The sequence below is a fragment of the Arabidopsis lyrata genome, assembly GCF_000004255.2.
Source record: "Arabidopsis lyrata subsp. lyrata unplaced genomic scaffold ARALYscaffold_5, whole genome shotgun sequence".
Taxonomy (NCBI): Eukaryota; Viridiplantae; Streptophyta; class Magnoliopsida; order Brassicales; family Brassicaceae; genus Arabidopsis; species Arabidopsis lyrata.
Genome location: NW_003302551.1, coordinates 18,340,635 through 18,365,807, shown reverse-complemented (window position 1 = coordinate 18,365,807; position 25,173 = coordinate 18,340,635). Strand labels below are relative to the sequence as shown.

General features: G+C 36.3%; 6 protein-coding genes across 8 annotated transcripts; 2 read left to right on the top strand and 4 right to left on the bottom strand.

The window, feature by feature from the left end:
- Positions 1-535: 535 nt before the first annotated feature.
- On the bottom strand, positions 536-2,950 carry LOC9312483 (agamous-like MADS-box protein AGL18). 2 transcript variants are annotated; one of them, XM_021026635.1, is made up of 9 exons: positions 2,786-2,878; positions 2,346-2,562; positions 1,747-1,852; positions 1,612-1,667; positions 1,413-1,512; positions 1,290-1,331; positions 1,147-1,188; positions 910-1,058; positions 536-822 (listed from the first exon to the last, which is right to left on the bottom strand). In XM_021026635.1, the coding sequence occupies exons 2-9, from the start codon at positions 2,525-2,527 to the stop codon at positions 732-734; spliced, it is 768 nt and encodes a 255-aa protein (XP_020882294.1). In that variant the 5' UTR covers positions 2,528-2,562; positions 2,786-2,878; the 3' UTR covers positions 536-731. The 2 variants fall into 2 exon arrangements, with proteins under 2 accessions (XP_020882294.1, XP_020882293.1); XM_021026634.1 differs by having other exon boundaries at positions 2,346-2,950.
- A 1,470-nt stretch (positions 2,951-4,420) lies between these two features.
- Positions 4,421-6,482, bottom strand: LOC9312482 (EGF domain-specific O-linked N-acetylglucosamine transferase). The gene is made up of 3 exons (XM_021023991.1): positions 6,075-6,482; positions 5,911-5,988; positions 4,421-5,821 (listed from the first exon to the last, which is right to left on the bottom strand). Exons 1-3 carry the CDS (start codon positions 6,274-6,276, stop codon positions 4,563-4,565), a joined length of 1,539 nt encoding a protein of 512 aa, XP_020879650.1. The 5' UTR covers positions 6,277-6,482; the 3' UTR covers positions 4,421-4,562.
- A 2,628-nt stretch (positions 6,483-9,110) lies between these two features.
- On the bottom strand, positions 9,111-10,520 carry LOC9314216. 2 transcript variants are annotated; one of them, XM_002876367.2, is made up of 4 exons: positions 10,269-10,520; positions 10,026-10,157; positions 9,531-9,920; positions 9,111-9,452 (listed from the first exon to the last, which is right to left on the bottom strand). In XM_002876367.2, exons 1-4 carry the CDS (start codon positions 10,379-10,381, stop codon positions 9,317-9,319), a joined length of 771 nt encoding a protein of 256 aa, XP_002876413.1. In that variant the 5' UTR covers positions 10,382-10,520; the 3' UTR covers positions 9,111-9,316. The 2 variants fall into 2 exon arrangements, with proteins under 2 accessions (XP_002876413.1, XP_020881526.1); XM_021025867.1 differs by having other exon boundaries at positions 10,026-10,152.
- Positions 10,521-10,584: 64 nt separating this feature from the next.
- Positions 10,585-15,587, top strand: LOC9312481 (nuclear pore complex protein NUP93B). Its single transcript, XM_021025866.1, has 15 exons — positions 10,585-10,770; positions 10,931-11,022; positions 11,260-11,326; positions 11,432-11,491; positions 11,579-11,668; positions 12,057-12,314; positions 12,574-12,669; positions 12,745-12,879; positions 13,078-13,131; positions 13,252-13,335; positions 13,470-13,559; positions 13,633-14,535; positions 14,694-14,875; positions 14,981-15,272; positions 15,359-15,587. Exons 1-15 carry the CDS (start codon positions 10,669-10,671, stop codon positions 15,434-15,436), a joined length of 2,583 nt encoding a protein of 860 aa, XP_020881525.1. The 5' UTR covers positions 10,585-10,668; the 3' UTR covers positions 15,437-15,587.
- Positions 15,588-15,610: 23 nt separating this feature from the next.
- Positions 15,611-17,351, bottom strand: LOC9314215 (chaperone protein dnaJ 49). The gene is made up of 2 exons (XM_002876366.2): positions 17,050-17,351; positions 15,611-16,947 (listed from the first exon to the last, which is right to left on the bottom strand). The coding sequence occupies exon 2, from the start codon at positions 16,909-16,911 to the stop codon at positions 15,814-15,816; it is 1,098 nt and encodes a 365-aa protein (XP_002876412.1). The 5' UTR covers positions 16,912-16,947; positions 17,050-17,351; the 3' UTR covers positions 15,611-15,813.
- Positions 17,352-19,341: 1,990 nt separating this feature from the next.
- Positions 19,342-25,023, top strand: LOC9312480 (putative calcium-transporting ATPase 11, plasma membrane-type). The gene is made up of 7 exons (XM_021025865.1): positions 19,342-19,981; positions 21,459-21,513; positions 21,611-23,535; positions 23,633-23,788; positions 23,877-24,048; positions 24,133-24,431; positions 24,499-25,023. The coding sequence occupies exons 1-7, from the start codon at positions 19,811-19,813 to the stop codon at positions 24,796-24,798; spliced, it is 3,078 nt and encodes a 1,025-aa protein (XP_020881524.1). The 5' UTR covers positions 19,342-19,810; the 3' UTR covers positions 24,799-25,023.
- The last annotated feature ends 150 nt before the right edge of the window (positions 25,024-25,173 follow it).

Genomic DNA, 25,173 nt, shown 5'->3' with positions numbered 1-25,173 from the left:
TTGTACTGTTGTTGTACTTACTGACAAGAAAAGTAACATGTACTTATTGCCGCTTGTCAACCCTCTGGTGATTTATTTCTCTAAACATAAATATTTATTGTATGGGTCTGGTGATGATCTGAGCAGCCTCTTTCTAAGCCGTCGGCGACCTTTGAATTGTCGGTGGCCTTAAATGCCAGACACATTTCAGATCATCCTTTTAGAAAAGCCCAAACTAAAACATTGTTGGCCCAATTAAAGAAGTGGGCCGTAAAAAAGTTTGTAAGACGCTTCCGTTTATTGTCGACGAGTTTATGCAGCCCAGATTTGCTAAGTGATCACATTTTCTTGCTGACCTGACCTGAATAAATCATCTGCAATTGACTAACCATGTCTAGGAGCATTTACTCTTTTAACTCTCTATTCACCAAACTTATATTTTCAATAATGCTTAATCATCCTAATGTAGTGGCATTATAAGTGTGTGTAGTTGGTCTTATGTTTCTTGACTTCACTGAAAATCTGTATAGAAAATGTAAATTCATCACACATATTGTGTGGTGCGTTGGCAACTTTAACTAAGAAAATCTAATGTTATTGATTTGATCAAATCCTTCTCGATTGAGGAAAAATGTTCACCTAAACATTAAGAAAACTCTACTTGAGATGAAATAAAGCAAAAGAACAGCCCGGAACAAGAAGATACACAGAGAAGACCCTAAACACCAGGATTAGAAGAATAATCGATTCCATCAATCAGAAGCCACTTGACTCCCAGAGTTATCGCAGACCAGTTCGATCTTCGGCTTCTTTCTCTTTGTGCAATACCCCGTCGACGACAACCTAAGAAAGATAAAACCAACAAGTTTGTAGAATTCTCAGAGACAATAAAAGCTTGTAACAGAAGCTAGGGTTTTGTTTGCAGTTTACCCCAACTGCAAGGAAGTCTCGGAATGGTGCTCCTCGTTGTCATTCTCATCCTCCTCTGATGAAGAGCTCTCGGGATCGGCTTCTGGGCTAGAAACTTGAGGCCTTTCGTTCAACACTTTTGGTCCTGAACCTCTCCCCAACAGCTCTACCTGAGGGCAAATTAGAATTGAACTCAGTTATGATTGGTGAAGACTGAAGACAAGACCAAGCTAATTTAAGGATTTGATGAGTCTTTACCTGTTTGCGCAAGATTTGGTTTTCTTCCAATGCTCTTTTCTCCTAACAATGACAAGGAAACAAAAACAAGAATATTGAGATTCAACATTGTATACGAATTGATAATATAAATGATTCTGACATCTGAGGAGCTCTGTTCGTACCTGTAACCTGGATTTTTCAATCTGGTTGAGCAGGATTTGTGTCTGAATCAAAAGAGAACTTTTCAAGTCAGGAATTAATCAAAAATTGTCTCTCTATGTTTGATAAATTAATATTGTCTTCACCTTTTGATCTTTAACACTATGCAAGCTCTCGTTCAACTGGTTTTCAAGAGAAATAAGATCCGGGAAACTCATACCGTCAAGTGCCTTACCCTTCAGTCTCCTGTTCAGGAACAAATAGACAAAAAACGATGAACAAGAATGAAAGACCAAAACTTTAAACAAGAACAAACACAATTTGTTTTTCCAGTGAGATACATACTCAATTGCAAGCTGTAATCTTTCAAGTTCTCCCTTCACAGAATCATCATTTCGCAACTGCAACAACGAATACCATGTAAGATAAACCAAAACTTGAAAGGGATACAAAAGTTCTTGGCAGAGAATCTCTGCTTACCACAGCTTCATTTTCATGTGAAGCACAAATTAGAAGTTGTTTTTCTCTTTGTTTATGCTCAGTAGACGCAGTAGTGTATCCATATCTGGAAAGAATTTGCTCCATGCTTCACAAATTGAACAAAACTCTCAGTTAGTAAAACCCCTTAAGTGGTTTGATCATTACAGAAAAAAAATCATAAATCTCAACTCCTGCATTCTCAATTTCTTCACAAAGATGCGATAAACACACCAATTCCCAAACAAATAAACTCTTCTATGGTCTTATAATCTTAGAAATTAACGATCTTTCAGATTCTAACAACTGATATACCAAAAGATAGTACCAAATTGCAGTTTCTTTCAACAGTTAGGGTTTATAAAACTCACAAACTAATCCGATTGCAAAAATCCTAATCTCAATTCTCCAAACCTTAAACCCATCAAAAAGATTTCATCATCAACCTCAAGATTTAGCCAGATTAGCATCATCGAGACTATATAAACAGGGTTTGCTCTGTTTTCAATTGCTTTACACACAAAAACCCAAAAAAGCAAATCTTTTTATTTCCCCAGAAAAAAAGAAAAACACAAAATCATGAGATGATGATGATAAGTTACCAGCCGCTGGAGAAATCGTAAATCTTGCCGGTGCTGGAGAAGATGATAAGAGCAACCTCGGCGTCACAGAGAATCGAAAGCTCTTTAGCCTTCTTCATCAAACCGTTTCGTCGTTTAGAGAAAGTGACTTGACGACTGTTGACATTCTCAATCTTCTTAATCTCAATCCTTCCTCTCCCCATATCTCTCTGAACAACAAAATCAATCAATCTGGGCTCTGTAGAATAAAAAAAAAAACAGGGTAAAGAAGAGATAGAGAGAAGAGATGAGAACAGAGGAAACAAGTAGAGAGATTGAGAAAGATTTTGTATATATAGGAGAACTAGTACAAATGGGTTTTCTTTAGAAATTGATCAAATATATGAGAGACAATTGGGAAAGGGGCTAAGGAAGGAAAATTAGGACCAAAATTAGGGTATTATATAAAAATATGGAGTTACTATAAGTAGCAATTTTCCATATTTGGTGGCTTTGCTAATTTGCTTTGCTTGGTGTGAGTGGCTGTTTTCTTCTTTTGGAACTTCTTCCCTTTTATAACGCCTTGTTTTCGTTTTGGATCTCTTCTCTTTTTTCTTATATCGCCTCCCTTTTTTTTTCTTTCTAGGGTTTTCTTTTTTGGCTTTGCTTTTAGGTCATGCTTTTTATTACGTTTCTAAAAAACTTAAATCTACCATAATTTCATATTTTTATTGCTTTAAAGAAATGTGCTTTATATATAGTCAAATAAAGTTGACCGTATATTAAGGAAATATATTTGATCAACTATAATGTTTCATTTTATTATAGTGTTTGTTTATTTTTAGTTATTTTGTATACCATGTTTATTTAATAACTGAAGTTTTCATATCTTTAAAAAGATATATGAAATAACTACTGTGTTTTTTTTTTTCTCTTTAACTTTGTTTTCTTTTTGGTTGAGATCTTGTTTCTTTTTTTTTTGGTTGAGATCTAGTAGAATGGCCAAACGTGGCCTTATTTGAAGAAGGATATGATAAGAAAAGCAAAAGGTGTGGCTTTAACGTTTCTATAGATAGTAAAATCTCACAAGGAAGATTACTTTCCCCTCCAAACCGAGTTTGTTGTATTTTAAGTAAAAGAAAAATATCACTTTTTTAAGAAGACTTTCTATTGTAACCAAAATTATATTTAGAGAATTTAAACTGTATTTTGGAATTATCCATATATTAATAGAAAATAAAATTAATTAGTTCCGTCGTGAATATTGTGAAGCAAATATTTTTGTATAAATATGGAAGTTTTAAGTAAATATAAATACAGCTCAACATTTTGTTTTGCAGTGTAAATAATTCAGATGCGTGCTTCTAAATATAGTGTTAGGTCATTTAATGGTGCTCTTTTCATACTTGGTCAATATTCTCCCTTTTCCAAAATTGAAATTGATACTAGACTAGAAAATAATAAATAATATACTAAAAATACTTAGGTAGGATCGTAAATAAATATATAATAAGAAACCGTTTTGGTTTTTTTTTTTTCTTTTTTTTTTTTTTTTTTTTTTTTTTTTTACCGTTTTGGGATATTACTTATACAAAGGTTGGTTTGTGTACAAAAATAAAATAAAAAAGAAAGTTATTGTTTCCTTTCATTAACCAATAACCAGACACTTCTGTAACGGAACATACTAGAAAAGAGAATGAGCCACTTGTCGTAGTTACATGCAATTTGTTTCCATAACTTCTAGATTAATTTTAATCATATTTGTTTATGAAAAAACAATGAAATTTGATGATAATTATAACAAGGTACAATAAACTAAAATTATAGTTGAATTTATTAATCTTATCAAATAGAAACGAAAAAAAAATCTTAACAAATAGAGATCTATCTACAGTACGCAAATCTCGGTGTTTTACTTCGTAAACACACAAAATTCAAAATTGTAAAAAGATGTATGGAGGAATTATCAAAGATTAGTACGTTTGGGGATTTGGGCCTATAAGGGAAAATAATATTTGGGCCCTTAGACCCAGTTGGGTGTGGTTTGAAGTCATTGACAAATGAGTGAAAAACTCGGTTTAGTTGGTATTCTCCTCTAAATTTTAGTTGGTATTCTATACAGAACAAAAGCTTATATTAAAAGCTACGACGCAAAAGAAAATATATGCATTCTCTCTACTTTGACCAAAAAAAAAAAAAAAATTCTCTGTACAAAATATTTACATCTCCAAAACTAGTTTATACAATCTCAAACTCGGTTTAATTAGTAACATCCGGTTTGTGACTGCTATACACCGGTCCAATTCGCTTCATCGAGAAATCGTAAGCACGAGACAACGGTTTCCTGAATCTTTTCAAATCAAGCTTCACGTTCTGGCGCTCGAGATAAATCTTCTTAGTGTAGTCCCATCCTTTTTGAGTAAAACTCTTAGGATCTCGGATTATGGGATCATCTTTGCCATATTCATCATATAAAGAGCTCTCTTTCGGTTTAATCTTGTAACCAATGTACTTCAATCTCATCTTCTTGGCTGGTTTTCCATAGTAAGTCTCAGCTGCCCATTCGGTTCCTATTGGTATAATCTGTATAAAGACAGTTTTCGGTTTCATGAAAAGGAAATGTGTCATTGCAGCTCCGTGAACACCGATCATCACATCGCTAGAATTCAAACATTTGTAGATTTTTGCCAGCTCTGTTGTTTTATCCGGTCTCAAAACATAAACGATGAATCCGATTTCCTCGGCTAATGCCACCAAAAGACCATCATTGAGTATCTCTCTCGATCCATTTCTCGACAGAATCACCAATTTCGGTTTCTTGAAACCGTCTTCTTGAACCCTTTTACCGGTCTTGTTTGCTGCCTCGAGTTCTTCCTCTTGACTCAATCCACGGATACGCGGCCAATAAGCCTGATTCAACACATTTCTGAAATCAAGAATCGTTTTATTCCCAAGCATCAACGACGAATCAACGGTTAACTCGTCGTGAATCTTCAATCCCACAATAGCTTCCTTGAAACATTGCGTTCTCTTGTCGCCATTAAAGTCGACAGGAGGATAATCGGATAGCTGAGAAACGATATCTCCATATTTCATAACCCACCAACTATGATACTCAACAATCACAAACACAACCTTCTTGTTGAAATGATGTGAAGTGATGAACAAAGGGATGATTCCGTCGTTGAATTCATGGTAAACATTTCCGGTATATCCACCTGTTGAGAAAAACACAGCAGGAACGTTATAGAACACATCGCAGATGTTGTTATTATGTTCATCAACAGAGACTAAATAATTGTTTTTTTCATCTCTGTAAACGAGATTGAGTTGTTGAACTGTTTGCATCACACTAGTTTCCCATTTTCTAGTGTAAGGCTTGATCTTTCCAGTGATCGTTATCTTGTTTTTGAGGGACGTGAAGAGGAAGACTGATGAAGAAGCAGAGTGTGTCCTAACATCTCCTTTCATGATACAAACGTCGGATCTAAAACCGGTTCTGTCACAACAAATTGTTCCTGCAATTGAGATATATAATTAAACAGAGTTTGTTAGAATTAAAAACAGGTTTTAGATGAAAGAAGAGATTTCAAAAGATATAATATACCATTTGAGGTTCCTGAACAAAGAGGTGCAATGAACAATTCATAAGGACCAAATCCTTTAACCTCTCTGCTAAAAGCATCTGCACAAGAAAGTTCACAATCGAAGAAGTTATGAGAAAATCTAGAAAATAATTAATGAAAGATATTACGAATAAGGTGATTTTACCTAGAAGAGAGAAAGAGGAAAAGCTGAAGATGTAACAGCATGAGAGTAAAGAGAGAAAGATAATAAAGAGAATCTTCTGTTTAGTTGTCTTTGAGTAGCCACCGCCGGAGACGGCGACGACGTTGGCACCGGAGCCACCTTCTTCTTTTACTGAAAGTCTAAGCTTTTCCCCTTTTTTGATTAGTCTCTTGTATTGAACCATTTTCTGTAGAACAAAAGAAGAAACCAACAAGCAAAGTTTTGATTTTTACGATGCCTCTGATCGACTTTTGATGCTCTGACTAAGAATCAGGTGACCCAGAAGAAAAAAACAGAGGGCTGGGTTATTATGATGGTGCTTTCTCTTACTTCAAGAGAGAAACAGAGAAGGAGAGACTTTTGAGAGAGAGGATGTTTTCAAATTTCTTTAAAGTATCAATTTTATTTGTTTTGTTTTCATCGAGTTTCTTTCGTCAGCTGATGGAAAGTGGAAACAATGAGAGACGTGTCAAAGAAGAGGATGGAACTGCTTTTACTCTTTCTTTTTTTTCCTCTTCTCATTGTACTTCCTTAATTATTGCTTTATTAGTTATAACTAATATTCTTATTTTTCCTAAATTTGAATTTTTTTTATAAGAGTGAAATGAAATCCAAAGTAAATTATGGTTATTAATTTATGAGAAATTGTTAAAAATGCCTCTTTTTCAATATCTCTTTTCAAAAATGTCCCCTTTGAGAGTCCATTTTTAAGTTTGCCCTCTTTTAATTTTTAATGACTATTTTACCCTTATTTGAAACAAAATTAGGTCCACAAAATACAAAATATTTTTTGGCGGGAAAAGTGATCCCGCAATTTTCCCGCCAAAACACTTGTAAAAACCTTTAAAAAACCTTGTAAAATTTTCCCGTAAAAATTTTTCCCGCCAAAAAATTTTCCCGCCAAAAAATTTTTTTTGCGGGAAAAGTGATTCCGCAATTTTTTTTGCGAAATTTTTTTGGCGGGAAAATTTTTGGCGGGAAAAATTTACAAGGTATTTTAAAGGTTTTTTACAAGGTATTTACAAGTGTTTTGTAAAGTTTTACAATGTATTTTAAAAGGTTTTACAAGGTACTTTAAAGGTTTTATAAGTTATTTATAACTTGTAAAACCTTATAAAAAATTTGTAAAACCTTATACTTGTAAAACCTTATAAAATAGCTTGTAAAATCTTATAATATCTTATAAATACCTTGTAAATACGTTGTAAAACCTTTTAAAATACATTGTAAAACCTTATAAATACCTTGTAAAAAACCTTTAAAATACTTTGTAAATTTTTGGCGGGAAAAATTTTCCCGCCAAAAATTTAACGGCAAAAAAATTGCGGAATCACTTTTCCCGCAAAAAAAATTTTTTGGCGGGAAAATTTTTTGGCGGGAAAAAATTTTACGGGAAAATTTTACAAGGTATTTTAAAGTTTTTACAAATTTTTACAAGTGTTTTGGCGGGAAAAATTGGGGGATCACTTTTCCCGCCAAAAAATATTTTGTATTTTGTGGACCTAATTTTGTTATATTTCTTTATATATTTATGATATCTTTTATTAAAGAAGGGTAATTTAGTCATTTTGTACATAAAAGGGGTATTTTTAAAAATGGACATCCATAGGGGGCATTTTTGAAAAGGGGTATTGGAAAAGGGGCATTTTTGTGAGTCTCCCATAATTTATTATAATTAAATTACAATGAAATATACTCTCTCTGTTCCTAATAGTTTGATGTTTTGGAATTTTCACACATATTAAGAACTCAATCATTGTTTAATTATTTTAACATTGTTTTTAATCAAAAATATTTTTAGTTATTATCAACCAATAATAGTCTAAGAAAGTTAATGATTTATAATCATTGTATCTTGAAATTTACAATTTATTATTATAAGTCAATAAAAATAAAATAAAAATGTTAGAAAATTAATTTTTGTGGAACAAACAACAAAAGCTAGAACATCAATCTTTAAGGAACACAGAGAGTATAAATCCTTGCTTCCACCTAATATTTCTTTTAAAACTGTTAAGACTGATTTGTATTATGCATTTTATATATAGTTTAATTGGTAATTTCGTATTGGTGTGATAGTAAATGTACTATTTTCATTGGAAACCTTAAATTGAGGTGAAGAAAATATTCGTGATTTACGCAAACGAATAAATTGATGGGCATGGTCAGCTGTTGGCCCATCACCATCGCCTCGTTAAATAACGGTATATAATATTTACTACTGAGGATGTGTTACCAGTTACCATTATGTGATCACATTCAATAATCAATTGGGTGATGGTCTGGTCATTGTAAGACCATATGCAGGGGAACTTTTGAGTGTGTTCTTAGGATTTAAAAATAGTAAATAAGGTGAACAGTGGTAGACCAGTTCTAATTTATCATACAAACTGTTCTTCCTGAAGAACAGTTTTTATAATTTTAAGAACAGTTGTATCCACTATTTAACATTTTTATTATTTTAAAACCCTTAAGAACACACCAAGTGTTCCCTCTTGTAATGCTCTAATAACATTTTCCAATATAGTGTTTTCTTTGTGTATGTTGAATTTACATTTGTAGTCGATGGATACCATATACAAACATATGTTGTCATCGGAATTTGAAACTTATGATTATATTACTATTGGGCAACTTCATTATATGATGCAGTAGACTTAAAAAACCATATTTCTACTTATTGCAACCGTAGGTCTCCTGTATCAGTTGCTGCAGGAGTCGTATATGCCATTGCTTTCTTATGAGAAGAAGCTGCTCAAAGGTCACATTTAAATCTCCATCTACATAGCAAGCCTTAAAGCAAAGTCTGATCAGATCTTCTCTTTCTCTAATATATTGACACATAATGAGTTGCAGGTATAATAGAAGCCACTGGAGTTGCAGAAAACACGATAAAAGGAACATACGAGGACTTAATTCCAAAACTGCCAACAATAATACCCAAGTGATTTGCTAAAGCAAAGGACCTCAAAAACCTTGGCGGTCCTTAGATCTTTATGTGCGAGGATACAAGCAATCTCACTCAAAGAAGCTTTCCTCTTTCCATTCTTTTTCTGAAGCCCTTTACAAGATTCTTCCTATGCCTTGTCGAAAAACATAAAGTTGTACATATTGCCTCATCAAATACGCATCATCAAAGTTACTCCAAGTGTATGTAAACCCTCTGTTTGATTCGTGACTTTGTCTAAAAAATACAAGACTATTCCGGTTTTTTTTGTTACATTTTATGGTAAGACAGGAAGGTCTATGGAACTGAAAGAAAAGAAACTGGCACGGCCCTGAGCGACATGACAGAACATTAATGGTGCAGCTATGCGCTTTTGCAGGACTTTAATATCTTCTTTGCTTGGTGGAGAGTCCCTGTAAAAGAGGATGAGTATATTTAGAAAGACGTGTAATTAAAAACTTGCATTCATAGTTCGAACTAACAACGCTTACCCAGAGAAGCAAGCTACAAAGCTCGGTTCACCAGGAGAAGACTTCTTGAACCGGCTGTTTGGTAGATACACGTCAAACACAGCTTTTGCATCACAAATCTGCATATCTCCCAAGAGTTTAGTTACAGTATCCTTGTCTTCAAGACATTCACCTGCACAAGCTGACTCTTCTTCACCATTTGGTCTCGTAATTGCAGCATCCTTTAACGTCCAAGAAATTCCATTCCTGCCTAGGATGTAACCTAGACCCTTTAAGTATCTATAAACCTCATAGTTATCCCAAGAGCAACCGCTTTTTTCCTCTGCCATTTTCTCATACAAGTCCTTCAATGGGATCACTATGTCATCCTCATTACTCAAGATCTGTAACTCTCCTATTTCACTCAAATACCTGCAACAAGAAGGAAGAATAAACGAAAAAGAAAGAGACTTTCATCAGATCGTTGAGTAAAAAACTGATCTAAAATACTAGTAAAATGTTTAGTTTGCCACATACAGAGCCTCTTCTATGAAGCAATATGTCTTTCCACTACGAATGATTCCAGTTGTCGTCCAAAGTTTTCCCCTTTTAACCTCAACTTCAGCCATTCCTAACTCAGCCATCCAACGAGCCTTGGAAGATCCTACTCTAATTTTTGCAAACACAAAAAAAAAGAGAAACTGATTCTAAGAATAGTTGACTTAGCAGTTTATGATTTGGGCAAGTAAAAAGACAAAGTTCTTGCCGATTTTTATTCACCTGAACTGTAACTTGGGTACTGAACCACCAGAATGAAACTCTTCGTCATCATCGTTTGGAAAACCAGCTTCGTTATCGCTTGAAGAAGAAACTTCCCAGTCTTTTTCCTCCATAAGCTTAAAGTATAAAACCCTCGTTTCCGGTGAAGAAGATGTTCAAGGAGGCAATTCGTCGAACAGTTGGCGTACAACTAAATCTGTCTCTTTAGATCGTGCTGGGTCGTATATTCATTCTTTCTCTTTTTCGTTGGTTTGAGTTTTTATTGTACCGAATCGATAAATAAGTAATCAAGACCCGAACCGATCTAACCGGTTTGAGAAAATGAGAAAAAATCGTTTTAAATGTTCGAATCCTAAACCCTTGACATTCTCCTTCTCCTGAGCTCAAACTCTCAATATCAATGGCGAACGACCAGGAGATGAGTGGATGGACTGATCTTCTCCATTCTTCTACTAAGCTCCTTGAGCAAGCGACTCCTTCGTCTCAGTTTCCTCCTCTTCAGGTCCTTCTACTAACCACCACTCTTTTCGATTTCGACTCTCCGTTTGTTTGTAGGAAATATTCGCTGTTGGTTTCTTTGGATTGAAAAACTACTGGTTTATGTGCTTTCTCTCCTATCACGATGGGATTGATTCGTAATGATATATCTGTGTGGTTTATAGAGGAATTTGGATCAATTGGAAGCATTGTCGAGGAAACTCAAGGCTAAAACCCTAAGAAACGAAGCGCCTTCAGAGTCTATTTCTGCCACAAGGTACTACAACTTTGATTTTCTCTTTCCCTTGGTCTTGCGTTTTAGTCTTACAGAGTGAGTCCCTGAGAATGCCACATTGTTGACTCAGTTTTGGCATTATAGAAGTTAGGTCCGACGAGCCTAACACAGTAGAATCCTCTGGTCTATATTTTGAGAAATTGAGGGTCTTATGTTGTTATAACTTTCATAAGAGAGTGATGATGATTCTGGTGTCTTTATTTTTGCTTGGATACGCAGACTCCTTGCACGGGAGGGAATCAATGCAGATCAATTATCTCGTGATCTTAAGTCATTTGAGTTGAAGGTGAGCTTTTTCTCTATTTCCTATCTCTATCTTCTTTGGATAATTTGACATTTTATCTGTGTACTGAATGAGCTTTGCCTAAAATTTTTTTCCAATTGTTAATAGACCACATTTGAGGATGTATTCCCTGCCGAGACAACAAATGTTGAAGAATATCTGCAACAGGTTTCCTATATCTAAATGCTCTTCGAAAATTCCCTATTTTTTAGATAACACTACCGCTCGTTCTATATGCATTATTCTTGTCTCTAGGTTCATGAAATGGCTATGGTATCGGCTATACAGGAGGCTCAAAAAGATAATGTTCGAAGCTTTAACAACTACATGTTGAAAGTGTTGGAGGTCAGTATTGCGACTATCACAAATTGTTTTGACTTGATTTGCATGTTAGTTTCTTCATCTGTCACATCTTCTGCCTTCATACAATGTTCTCCTGCTTCTAATTGTTTTAAAGTTTTTCATCCTCGCCTTTTGCTTCTTCTCATTATGCTATTACAGACAAAGACTGGTAAATGATATTAGCATGAAACCATAATTGTTAAACGGAGGAACATGTTTTTCATCCCTACATATTTATGGCATTGTAATTTGAAATTCTTTCTATAGAATCAGTTAGAAACTGGTTGAGGTTCTTATTGCTAATTAGAATTAGAACTTAGAAGGATATATATTTTGAATTTATTCATGTCCTTTCTCATAAATACTTCAATGTGAAACCTGTTTATGGCAGGAGGACTGTAGGAAAGAAAAACGTGACTTTCTTCATAGCCTTAGCAAAATTTCAATGTTACCTAAGACCAAGATGATCGATTCAAGCAGAGGCTCTCATGCTGATTCACTAGTGCCTTTGAGTCCTCAAGTATCTTCAAAACCTGGAACGGAGCTCATGTCTATGACTAACAAACCCATTCATGAGAAAAAGGCTTATGTCTATGCCGAGGTTGTGAAGAAACTAAACTCTGCAAGAGAAAGAGGCTTGCCATTTAAAGTATGACCTTCGAAAACCTCCTTGTAAATTCTATAATATTGTTGCATTTTGAATGTCGGCCTGCTTGGTAATTGCAGCTGAAAATTGTGCATTTTTTGTTACTGTTCTTAGAAGTGAAGCTAAATCTAAAAAAAATCTGTACACCCTTCACCTTTTGATGATGATTGCTTTTTGTTCAGCAGTAATTCTAACGAGCTGACCTTTTACTCATTTGTTTAGCTCTGTTTCCTACTAATTTCTTATTTGTGCGTTTGTATAGCCTGCAACATCGTTCAATGGTGCATATGAAAGTCTAGGAATTGATTTGACTCGTGGAAAATCAGTCAACATGCAGAAAATATGGCAACTTATTCAGGTGATCTTTTCCTACCAGTGGCACCTTAAAGGACTGTTCTTACATTTCCAAGGCCTTTAACAATTTATAAAACAGGCAATGACGGGTGAAGATTCAGCAGTACAACATGGTGTTTCCAAGAGGATGGCCCTCGTGATAGGTGCAAGACGCCACTTGGAATGTGGGCATGAGAAACATATAATGGATACAATTCAAAGTCATCCTACACAAGTACTCGTTTCTATCTTGTATTAAATTTTGCTTGTAATTGCTATTTAAGGCATGTTACATGTGTCTTGATGCATCTTTTTAATTACTTTCTTAACTTCAAAGATGCTTTCTTGAAAATATGCCCTTGATCTTTCACTGAGTTCAAGTGCGTTATTAATCACAACATGTTTCTATCCCCTTTTTCGAATCTTGTTCTAGGCTGCTCTTGGTGGATCAGTTGGAAATATGCAAAGAATTCGTGCTTTTCTTCGGGTGAGTGCCACAGGTCTAATAAAGCTTAACACGAAGCATATATACACAGAAATATTATTTTGTGGCAATCATATACATTGGTTTGTGTGCATTTCTTGATTCTTCTTCAATACTGTGCAGATTCGTCTGAGAGATTATGGGATTTTGGATTTTGATTCAGGTGATGCTCGTAGGCAGCCTCCAGTTGATACTACTTGGCAGCAGGTTTCACATATCTTCACTCACGCTTTAAATTTTCACTGTCCTTAACAATTAAGTTGAATTGCAGAATCTTTTTATTGCTGTTCCCCAAGTTTCTTAACGGAAGAGATTGATTAAATATACCTCTCTGATTACAGATATATTTTTGCTTGAGAACTGGTTATTATGAGGAAGCTAGAGAAATTGCCCAGTCATCTCGGTCATCTCAACAACAGTTTGCTCCTCTGGTACATTTTTTGGTCTTAATAACCTACATTAATGTTTTGGAGTTGCCGTTTTGATTTCCCATTTTTTTGGCAGCTTACAGAGTGGATTACCACAGGTGGTACTGTGGCTGCACATACCGCTGCTATTGCTTCTGAGGAATGTGAGAAATTGTTAAGGATGGGTGATCGGTTTGGCCAAACAACATATGACAAGAAGAAGCTCCTACTCTACACTATCATATCTGGTTCCCGAAGGCAAATTGATCGCATCTTGAGGGATTTTTCTACGCTCTTTAACACAATAGAAGATTTTCTCTGGTTCAAACTATCATGTGTACGTGACGTAGCTGGTGGATCTTCATCTGTGATCTTGAATGATGGGCTAGTGCCTTACAGTTTGGATGATCTTCAGGTTTATCTTAATAAATTTGAGCCATCTTACTACACTAAGAATGGCAAAGATCCTCTGGTATACCCATATGTTTTGCTTCTTAGCATCCAGTTACTACCGGCGATCATGCACATGTCCAACGAAGCTGGAGATGAAGGGTATAACATTGATGCTGTCCATGTAGCTATTTCGCTAGTGGACCATTCCATTCTATCTGAAGGATCTGGGACTGGGCACAAACTAAGTGTGATGGATGCTAATGCTGAGGCATCTAGCATGATTAGGCAATATGGGTCAATGTATTTGCATCATGGTGATCTGCAAATGACGCTGGAATACTATGCACAAGCTGCTATTGCAGTAGGTGGGGGGCAACAAGCTTGGTCTGGAAGAAGTAATGTTGATCAACAAAGGCAAAGGAACTTGATGCTAAAGCAACTACTGACTGAGATTTTGTTACAAGAGAATGGTGTTTACTTTCTACTTGGTGCTAGAGGTTCCGGTGAAGAAGGTGAGCTTGGAAGATTTCTGCCTGATATAAAATTGAGGCAGCAGTTCTTGATCGAAGCTGCACATCAATGTCAAGAAGCTGGATTATATGACCAAGTAAGTAGCTTTTGTGCTTTTTGACCATATACTAACTACTTAAAACATGCTTTAGTAAACTGTCCATTGGTTCTTTGTTCAATTGGAGTGCTTTCACATACCAATCATTTATTTCTTTTACCATGTTTCATTTTATTACTGTTTGTTATCTGATGCAGTCGATAAAACTACAAAAGAGAGTTGGTGCGTATTCGTCTGCCTTGGAAACCATAAACAAATGTCTATCTGAAGCTATTTGCTCCCTCGTCCGTGGAAGGCCAGATGGTGAAACCCACACAGAGGGGCTTATTCTCTCAGGCAACGATATTCTCAATGCATACAAATATCACCCTGATGTCAGGTAAATTGCAGACTCCAATGGACTCACTCATTTACTTGTCTTAAGTTTTGGAGTTGTTGAATAAGGAGTTTCTCACTGGAAGTGTCACATTCTTGTATATTACAGTGGCCAGGAAAGAGATCGGGTTATGGAACAAGAAACAATACTAAGAGAGCTTGAGGCAATACTATCGATCCACAAGTTAGCCAGACTAAACAAACATCTAGATGCCATAAGAGAAGTCGCGAAACTTCCGTTCCTTCATCTCGATCCAAGACTACCCGACACCACCTCAGATGAGTTCCAGAGAGCATCCTCTTACTTTCAGACTTGTGTCCCTGATTTACTTAAGGTTGCTCTGACCTGTTTGGATAACGTAGCTGACACTGATGGATCGATCAGGGGCATGAGATCTAAGGTACACTTTAACAGTTTGCTTAATAAGGCATATGTATGATCATTAGAGATCATGATAGGGATATTAATCATGAATTTATTATGCAGATTGCTGGGTTTCTTGCAAGCAACACACAGCGGAACTGGCCTCGAGATTTGTACGAGAAGGTTGCTCGAAGCTTTTGAATCTAAGAAACTCAAATGAAGCTTTTGAATCTAAGAAACTCAAATGAAGCTTTTGAATCTAAGAAACTAGAATACGTGTCTACGAAAATCTTGTACGAAACTGTTAAACCCATTTCTGTTACTTTACCTCAAGGATCTTTTTTTTTTTCTTCTTTTGGGCTCAAACAGGCATGGTTAGCAAAAGCAAAATCTTAATATAGAGATAATCACACAAAATCCAAAGATCGTATGTTAGGTTCTAAAGCGTTATAATCCAAAACAAAAACAAAAACATATATCAGTTTGACACGTGAAGGCATTGACATGATAAATGTTTATAAGCTGATCATTCATTACCAATGTGTGCCTCGTTCTTGGTACTACTAGCTTCAGTTGTTTTAAGCAGCAGCTGTATCAAATCTCCTCATCATGTCACAATGAGGCGTTTCACGAACAAATCCCCATTGTTTCCTCTGCAGCTCGTACCTACAATTCTGACTAAGTATAGACACATAATCTCTCTCAACTTGTTCTTCCAGCGTGTGTCGATCGTTGCTATCTTGTGGGTAATCCTGCTCGAATTTAGACGATTTCACAAAGTAATTGACACCTTTCTGTGTAGTGAACTTGTAATGGTAAGGATAAGTTGCAGAGAGTTGGTAAACTGGTTGAGAAGAAGGCATGAAGTTGAGTAGAAGTATGAACACAACAGGAAGAAGCTGGAGAAGTATACGAGCATTGAAACCTGCATCAGGAGCTTGATTGTTATTAGCTGTTCTATGACGAGTAGCTCCGAAATTGAATGATCGGAATTGAGCAGTCGCAGGAGGCATTCCTCCTCCACCGAATCCTCCTCCACCAAAGAAGCTTCGGAAAATCTCGTTGGGATCGAATTCGTCTTCGTAATAGTATCCACCATTGAATCCATTACTTCTAGCAGATCGACGTGGTTGATAGATTGGTTCATCGGAACCACTGACATCGTATTTTTTCCTAGCTTCCTCATTGCTTAAGCATTGAAAGGCCTTGGAGACGGATTTGAAAGCTTCTTCTGAACCAGGAGCTTGATTCTTATCAGGATGAACTTTCAATGAGAGTTTCCGATAAGCTTTCCTCACATCATCCACTGAACAGTTGGATTCAAGACCTAAGATCTCGTAATAATCCTTCTTCGATTTTATCTTTCTCACGATTGAGATCTGTTCTTCAGTGTAAGACATGGTAGAAGACGATGACGACGATCCACGTTGGCGTAAAGAAGGCCGATCTGAAGAATTAGGCGAATCTTTTGCGGTTGCAGATCCAGGCGATTTTGCAGATCCTGATTCGTCTGATTTGTTGTCATTTAGCTCAGATACGAGATCATCGATCGGGAGATTCGGATCAAGACGACGAGCTTTAGCCAAGAATTTCAAAGCGCGAGGTCGATCTCCAGCTTCCATAGCATTTTTGCAGATTTTCAAGCATTTCAACGCATCGTCTTTGTTTCCATCCATGTCCTAGCAATCAGAAATCAGAACAAACGGCGAGCCCTAGAAAACAAGAGATTGAGAGAATCAGGAGTGAAAAAACAGAGTGTATAGAAGACGCAAATCTCGATCATGAGACTGTACGAAATTAGGGTTTCTCCTCACCGATCGGATTTCAGATTCGAAGAATTTACAAGACGACTAATGGATTGGATGGTAACAACTATTTTGATGTGGAAGAGATAAGACGCAATTCCGACTAAATCTGAGATTAGCGTACCAATGTCGGTACGATGTACCCGACAAATACTAGTTCCGGTTATGGAAAATTGTTTGAGCAATTTGGTCTGGTTTTGTTCCGGTTACAAACATTAATGCGTCGAATCAACCGGTCCGTATTATCAAACCGATTCGGTTCAGTAAGATTAGTTTTGTGAAGTTTAATTTGTTGCAGCAACAAATCGATTATTGTTATTTGCTGCTTAAATTAGATATATAATCTGACGTTTTTGCCAATCAAAACCAAAACCTGATAGGCAAGATTTTTACGTTGTTCTTGACGAGCCAGTGTGAGTCTTCTTCATCCTAATGCACTTTTCAGATTCCAAGTCATTAGCTAGTTTTAGGTTGATTTCATCTTTCGTCAAGGATATTGGATCCTTAACTACAAGATGCATTGAAGTGATTACTTAATATCAAGTGCGGCTATTGAAGGCCTAACCAACTTTCTTCTGTACTATTGTATCAAGAAGGCCCAAGAACAATAGTGCACTTAGCTTGGCAGTCTTTAAAGCTGTGAGTTGTTTACTCCATGTGCTTTTTTTTTTTTTTTTTCTTTATGCAATCATAAGAGCTGATTATCGGTAGTTGCTTAAGTGATTCTTAGGTTTATAAATGATTTAAATTAAATTGAAAATGCTGAATATAACTAAAGAACGTTCCTTAGCTAAGAAACATTTTGAGAGTTAAGAGGTGCCACGTGGATAAAAGCCATTATTAAGAGCTCTTGGATAATCATGCTCTAAAGTCTTGAAATGATCATAATCTGCTGAGAGAAGTTATTGCCATGACACAGATTATAGAAAGATTGCTTAATCTTTCATTAGTTTGCGGTATCATTTGATATCTTCATATTCATTCTCGAAATCGCACCTTTCGATAGAATGATGTCCATTATTATCTTATAGTAAATGGTTATGAATAGTTCTCAATGTAAAAGAAATGTTAGAATGTTATATAATGTTGTGCTTCTTGATTTGTGGGCTGGAAATAAAATTAAAAGACTAGTTTCTAGCTACTTTTGTGTTACATATCAAGACTTACTTGGCTCCTAATTTTTTCTTCTTGTTAAATAAAGACTTTGCTCGTTGGGAGAAACTGGGTCAAACATGGGTGACAAGCCAATGGGCAGCTAGGAATTCCCTAGTAATATATTAAATGCATGTTTCTGACTATAGAGCTAATTACCTTTTATTACATTAATAATTTAAGTTCACATCACAAAACGTCACATATGTATGTGTTATAATTGACCAGCTTTCTGAATTCTCTATAGTTTTTTAAAAGAGCATGATTGTTCGCAGGTCTAAAGATGTGTCTGTATGGATCTATAATTCTGCTTAATGTGAATTCTTTAAAGGCTACCAGATTTGTGATCAACATGTATTATTTTTTGTCAACTTGTTTAAACAGCATTTATACATAAAGCTAGGTTTAAACTTTTTGGAATATTAAACCAATAGATTAAAGGCTATTTTGGGCCGTCTCGTATTTGTTTAGTAGCAAATAATCAGTTTTAAAATGGATTTGCGAACATAGAAACAAAAAGTCTTTGAATATTTGGTGAGGAAAGGTGTAATATAATTAATATTTCAAAGAGTTGATAATGGGGTTATATTAGAAGGCAGCGCAGCCTCATAAAGTGGGGATACCTTAAAACAGAGCAACTTGGATGGAACTTGCTATTAGTGTCCACGCACCTTCAAAGCAACGAGTATTTACTTTATACGTTTTAATGTTAGTGGTTTTTTGTTCAATAAATACAAAGGTAAGAGATTTATGTATTATATAATCTTTTCAGATTAGACACTAGATTTGATTAATCTCTTGCTACAATTTATTTTAAAAATCCCGGTCTACCTCTACAATTTCATAACATTGCTATATTTGTTAATTTGATTAATATTACATGTTACAATTACAACATTAATATTTATCTAATACTAATTGTAAAATACACATGAGAACGAAGAGAACATAATAAACTTAGCAGGTAAATAAAGACAATTACGTAGGAAAAAAGTAGCTAACAACATTAATCATCACGCTCGCGCAGTTCTGCGATTACTACTATATATACAATTTAGTAATTATTGTCACATGTTCTGCGATTTAGTAGAAACAGAGACTGAAAAAAATTGCGAAAAAAAGACTGAAAAAAAAAAATCAATGGTGTATTTATAGAAAACTCAATACAACAAAACCTAATGATATTAGGCAGATTTATCGGGTCGGAGCTTTGAACATGGATATTAATGTACAATATAATTCCCATAAATCACCAACAACAACAACAATACATACATGCGAAACCCACGAAAAGAGGACGCAAGACAAGACTTTCTCTTCAAAGTTGGATTGCGTCAAAATAATAAAAACGATCCAATGGATGCGAAAAGGCGGCCCGGCCCGATAACCCGACTAAATCGGGTTTGGAGTTTTGTAACAACACTACATAAAAATTGCTCTCTACACTCACACACAACAAACTCCCACGTTTGCCAGAGAGAGAGTTAGCATAAAAGAATAGGGGAAGAAGGAGCCTTCACTCTCCTCTCTCTCTTCTCTTCACCTTTTTTCCGCCGGCGAAGATTACTCTCTGTTTAGAGAAAAGTAAACGGAGAGAGATTTTTGAAGAAAAAAAAAAATGTCTAATCTCCTAAAGGATTTCGAGGTCGAAGCTAAGAATCCGTCGCTGGAAGCTCGTCAACGATGGCGGTCCTCCGTCGGACTCGTCAAAAATCGGGCTCGTCGATTCCGTATGATCAGCAATCTCGAGAAACTCGCTGAGAATGACAAAAAGAGATGCGAGATCCAGGTCTGTTGTTTCCTCCCTCCGATTTCATGACTTTTCTCTGTTCTCCTGATGGATTGTGTTACTTGACTCTCGTTTTTAGTGGCTATTACTGATTTCCTTATGATCTGGGTTTCTAAAAAATGTTTGGTTTCCGAGAAAATGCCTCACAAGTGTTTTTGGAAAATCGTTAATGTTTTCAGCTACAGTTTTCGATGTTTCCTTTTACGCTAATTAGATCACGATCCGTTAGATGTTTAACAAATTAAATCATTACTAAAATTATACGTTCCAAAAGAATCGTTCTAATTTTCTTTCTGATATAGTTGAATCATCCTCTTTTCAATTCTTTTTCATTGTGAACAGAGAAATTATAGTTGGCACATTTCAAACCCACATAGTGCACTTTTTTTCTAATGTACAGAGTCAACCAAACACCAAATGACGCGTAAATTAGTGTTCAATGAGTCTTTAAGATTAATTTGAAATATATTGATTATGATCGAATGTGTAACGGATGACTTATGTACTACGGGCTATTCAATTGCCAACAAACTAGAGAATGACATAATTTTTTATGTCATGCTTTCGTGTCTCCCATTATAATTTATAAATCAAACAAATACTTAGCATCCCATCGCTGCACGTTTTTTTTTTTGTTAAGCTCAAAGATACTAATTAAGAATCCATTTTTCCGGACGTTAAATGTAATTGTAATCTAAATTAAGAAAGATATGGTCTCTAATATTCATATAGGTGTTGACTTTTTGGGTATAGCATTCTTTTTGACTTGTTAGCTTTTACGAAGTTTCGAGGAAATTTCGTGGAGCGGATCCATACCATTCTCAAACATAGACATTAACTTTATTTGTCCACTTGCTTGCGTGTGAATAAAATATATAAACAGTTTGGGAATCTCTTTGAATTTAAGTCCTTTGGTCCCTTTCTTCTCTGTTTTGGTCTTTTTTTTTTTTTTTTTTTCTTTCTTGTTGAAATCCAAACATTTTTGCAGATTTGTTTTTTGTTATCTAACTACTGAACAAAACAGTAGGCTGTTTGACTATTATGACTGAAACATGACTTACTGAGCAAACTAAATATACATCTTCCCTGCTTTAACTCAATTTTCAAAACGTAATTTGTGAGGCAAAAGACATTACCAATTTCCATTGAGTATATTAGCTTCAAAGGTACATACAATTTTTATTACGTTAGCTCCGGTTGTATCTTGTTTGATCACTGAAACTTTTGACATACAACAACAATCAGCTAGTGTTGCAGAATGATTATATCCTCTTCTCCATAAAAAAAGCATAATGCAAACAAAATCATCTATTTTTTTTTGTGTGTGGTGGTTTGCATGTTTTGATGTTGTTATTAGTGTGGAGTCGTTGCTTGCTCCAGAAAGATTAATGGCTGTTAGTTCTTTCTTGTAGTGACCAATGATTTAGTTGGTGTAGTGTTCTTCTATGAGCTCACTTTTTCTTTATGTCATAATCAGGAAAAGATACGGGTTGCCTTCTATGTTCAAAAGGCAGCTCTTCAGTTCATTGATGGTAAGAAAATACATTGTTGAGTTTAAGAGATGCATGATTTGCATCATTGGTGGGCGACTGGGTTTAATTTTTTTCTTTTTATTGTGTATTTCTTCAGCTGGTGCCCGCCGTGAATATAAACTCACTGATGAGGTCAAACAAGCAGGATTTTATGTCGAAGCAGATGAGCTTGCTTCTATGGTTCGCAATCATGACACAAAGAGCCTTACCAAGAGCGGAGGACCTGAAGGAATCGCTCAGAAAGTGTCTGTATCTCTCACTGAAGGTGTCCGTTCGAGTGAACTACACATCAGAGAGAAAATCTATGGAGAAAACCGTTATCCTGAGAAACCTGCGAGATCATTTTTAACGTTTGTTTGGGAAGCGCTTCAAGACATAACCCTTATCATCCTTATGGTCTGCGCTGTAGTATCGATAGGAGTGGGAGTTGCCACAGAAGGATTTCCAAAGGGCATGTATGATGGGACGGGGATCTTGCTTAGTATAATCTTGGTGGTCATGGTTACTGCTATCAGTGACTACAAGCAATCTTTGCAGTTCAGAGATTTGGATCGAGAGAAAAAGAAGATTATTATTCAAGTCACCAGGGATGGGAGCAGACAAGAGATCTCCATCCATGACTTGGTTGTTGGAGATGTGGTTCATTTATCTATTGGGGATCAAGTTCCAGCTGATGGGATTTTTATATCCGGATACAATCTGGAGATAGACGAATCAAGCTTATCGGGTGAGAGTGAACCATCACATGTGAATAAAGAGAAGCCGTTTCTGCTTTCAGGAACCAAAGTCCAAAACGGCTCTGCAAAAATGCTGGTTACAACCGTTGGTATGAGGACTGAGTGGGGAAAGTTGATGGATACTCTGAGTGAGGGTGGAGAGGATGAGACCCCTCTGCAGGTGAAACTAAACGGTGTTGCAACAATCATAGGTAAGATTGGTTTAGGATTTGCAGTGACTACGTTTTTGGTGTTGTGCATAAGGTTCGTTGTGGAGAAAGCCACGGCTGGTAGCATCACTGAGTGGTCTTCTGAAGATGCACTAACATTTCTTGACTACTTTGCAATTGCTGTTACCATTATAGTTGTTGCTGTACCTGAAGGATTACCTTTGGCTGTGACCTTAAGTCTAGCATTTGCTATGAAGAAGTTAATGAGTGACAGGGCACTTGTGAGGCATTTGGCTGCATGTGAGACGATGGGTTCTTCTACCTGCATCTGCACGGATAAAACAGGGACCTTAACCACTAACCACATGGTAGTCAACAAAGTTTGGATATGTGAAACTATCAAGGAGAGGCAAGAGGAAAATTTCCAGTTGAACCTATCTGAACAAGTTAAGCATATCCTTATACAGGCCATATTTCAGAACACTGGTTCTGAAGTCGTTAAGGATAAGGAAGGAAAAACTCAGATCCTGGGTTCACCTACAGAAAGGGCGATACTGGAATTTGGTTTGCTTTTAGGTGGTGACGTTGACACACAACGCCGAGAACATAAGATACTCAAGATCGAGCCTTTCAACTCAGACAAGAAGAAAATGTCTGTTCTTACATCTCATTCTGGTGGTAAAGTACGTGCTTTCTGCAAAGGTGCATCTGAAATAGTCTTGAAAATGTGCGAGAAGGTTGTGGATTCAAACGGGGAATCTGTTCCTTTATCTGAAGAAAAGATTGCAAGTATCTCTGATGTCATAGAGGGATTTGCTTCAGAGGCTCTGAGAACTCTCTGCTTAGTTTACACGGATCTTGATGAAGCTCCCAGTGGGAATCTTCCTGATGGTGGCTACACATTGGTCGCAGTTGTTGGAATCAAGGACCCGGTTCGGCCTGGTGTTAGGGAAGCCGTTCAGACTTGTCAAGCTGCTGGAATCACTGTACGTATGGTCACCGGTGATAACATAAGCACTGCCAAAGCGATTGCAAAGGAATGTGGTATACTTACAGCAGGAGGTGTAGCTATAGAAGGTTCAGAATTCCGCAATTTGCCTCCACATGAAATGAGGGCCATTTTACCCAAAATTCAGGTTCTTATTTAGATTAATAGAATGGATTTTTAATTCTCCCACATGTCTCTTGTAATTTTGTAAAGCATCTTATAACATTCTTTATAACTGGTTTCAGGTGATGGCTCGGTCTTTGCCATTGGACAAACATACATTAGTCAACAACTTGAGGAAAATGGGAGAGGTAGTTGCAGTGACCGGGGATGGAACAAATGATGCTCCTGCATTGCATGAGGCTGACATTGGACTTGCCATGGGAATAGCTGGAACAGAGGTAGCCTTTGATTCTTCTCTGTTATTGAGTTATTAAATCATTGGAAAATTGATGTTATCTATGTTAAAACTCCCGGGTATACACACAGGTTGCGAAAGAGAATGCTGATGTAATCATAATGGATGACAACTTTGCAACAATAGTGAATGTGGCGAAATGGGGACGTGCTGTGTATATAAACATACAGAAGTTTGTTCAGTTCCAGCTAACTGTTAATGTTGTTGCTTTGATCATCAACTTTGTCTCTGCTTGCATCACCGGTAAGTAAAAGCAAACACATGCACAATTTTCACCAAAGATGTTTGAAGAACAATTTCACCAATGATTGTTTTGCACCTTTTCAGGAGCTGCGCCACTCACTGCAGTGCAGCTACTTTGGGTGAACATGATCATGGACACACTCGGTGCATTAGCTCTAGCAACTGAACCTCCCAACGAAGGTTTGATGAAACGTCAACCAATCGCTAGAACCGCAAGCTTCATCACCAGAGCTATGTGGAGAAACATCATTGGTCAAAGCATTTATCAGTTAATCGTCCTCGGCATTCTCAACTTTGCTGGCAAACAAATACTCAACCTCAACGGCCCAGATTCAACAGCTGTTCTCAATACCATCATCTTCAACTCCTTCGTCTTTTGTCAGGTAATAACAACATTCACCATAAAAAAAAGTTAAATGAAATTAAACACTAATGCTTTGCACAAAACAGGTGTTTAATGAAGTAAACAGCCGAGAGATAGAGAAGATAAACGTGTTCAAAGGAATGTTCAAGAGTTGGGTGTTTGTTGCTGTAATGACTGCAACAGTTGGATTCCAAGTAATCATTGTTGAGTTCCTCGGAGCATTTGCAAACACTGTTCCTTTGAGCTGGCAACATTGGCTACTCTGCATTTTGATTGGTTCCGTAAGCATGATTGTAGCCGTTGGTCTTAAATGTATACCGGTTGAGTCTAACCGTCATCACGATGGCTATGAGCTGCTTCCTTCTGGTCCATCTGACTCTGCCTAACCATCCTTCTAGTAATCGCTACGTCCATTTTATATTTGATTTTTTTTTTTTTTGTTCCTTTTTCAACTCCGGGCTAATGATATGGTCTCAATTTGTATAAAATCGTTGCTGGATTTTTTCTATTTTGGGCGTGGGTTTGATTTTTTTTTGTCTACCGAGTTTCCCACTTGACCCAATCATTTGGTTTATAAAGAATCTTAAAATCGTATTTTGGAGTTACAAACTTCTCATGGTAATATTCAGTAAAGCTTCAGAAACATCAGTCGTAAACAAGAGCAATACAGAAAAGCGTTCATCAAACTGTCCACTGTGTTGAACATGATCAGTTGCTTATGAGGCTTTTGGTTTCAAAATCGAAAGGGAAAAAAGCAACGC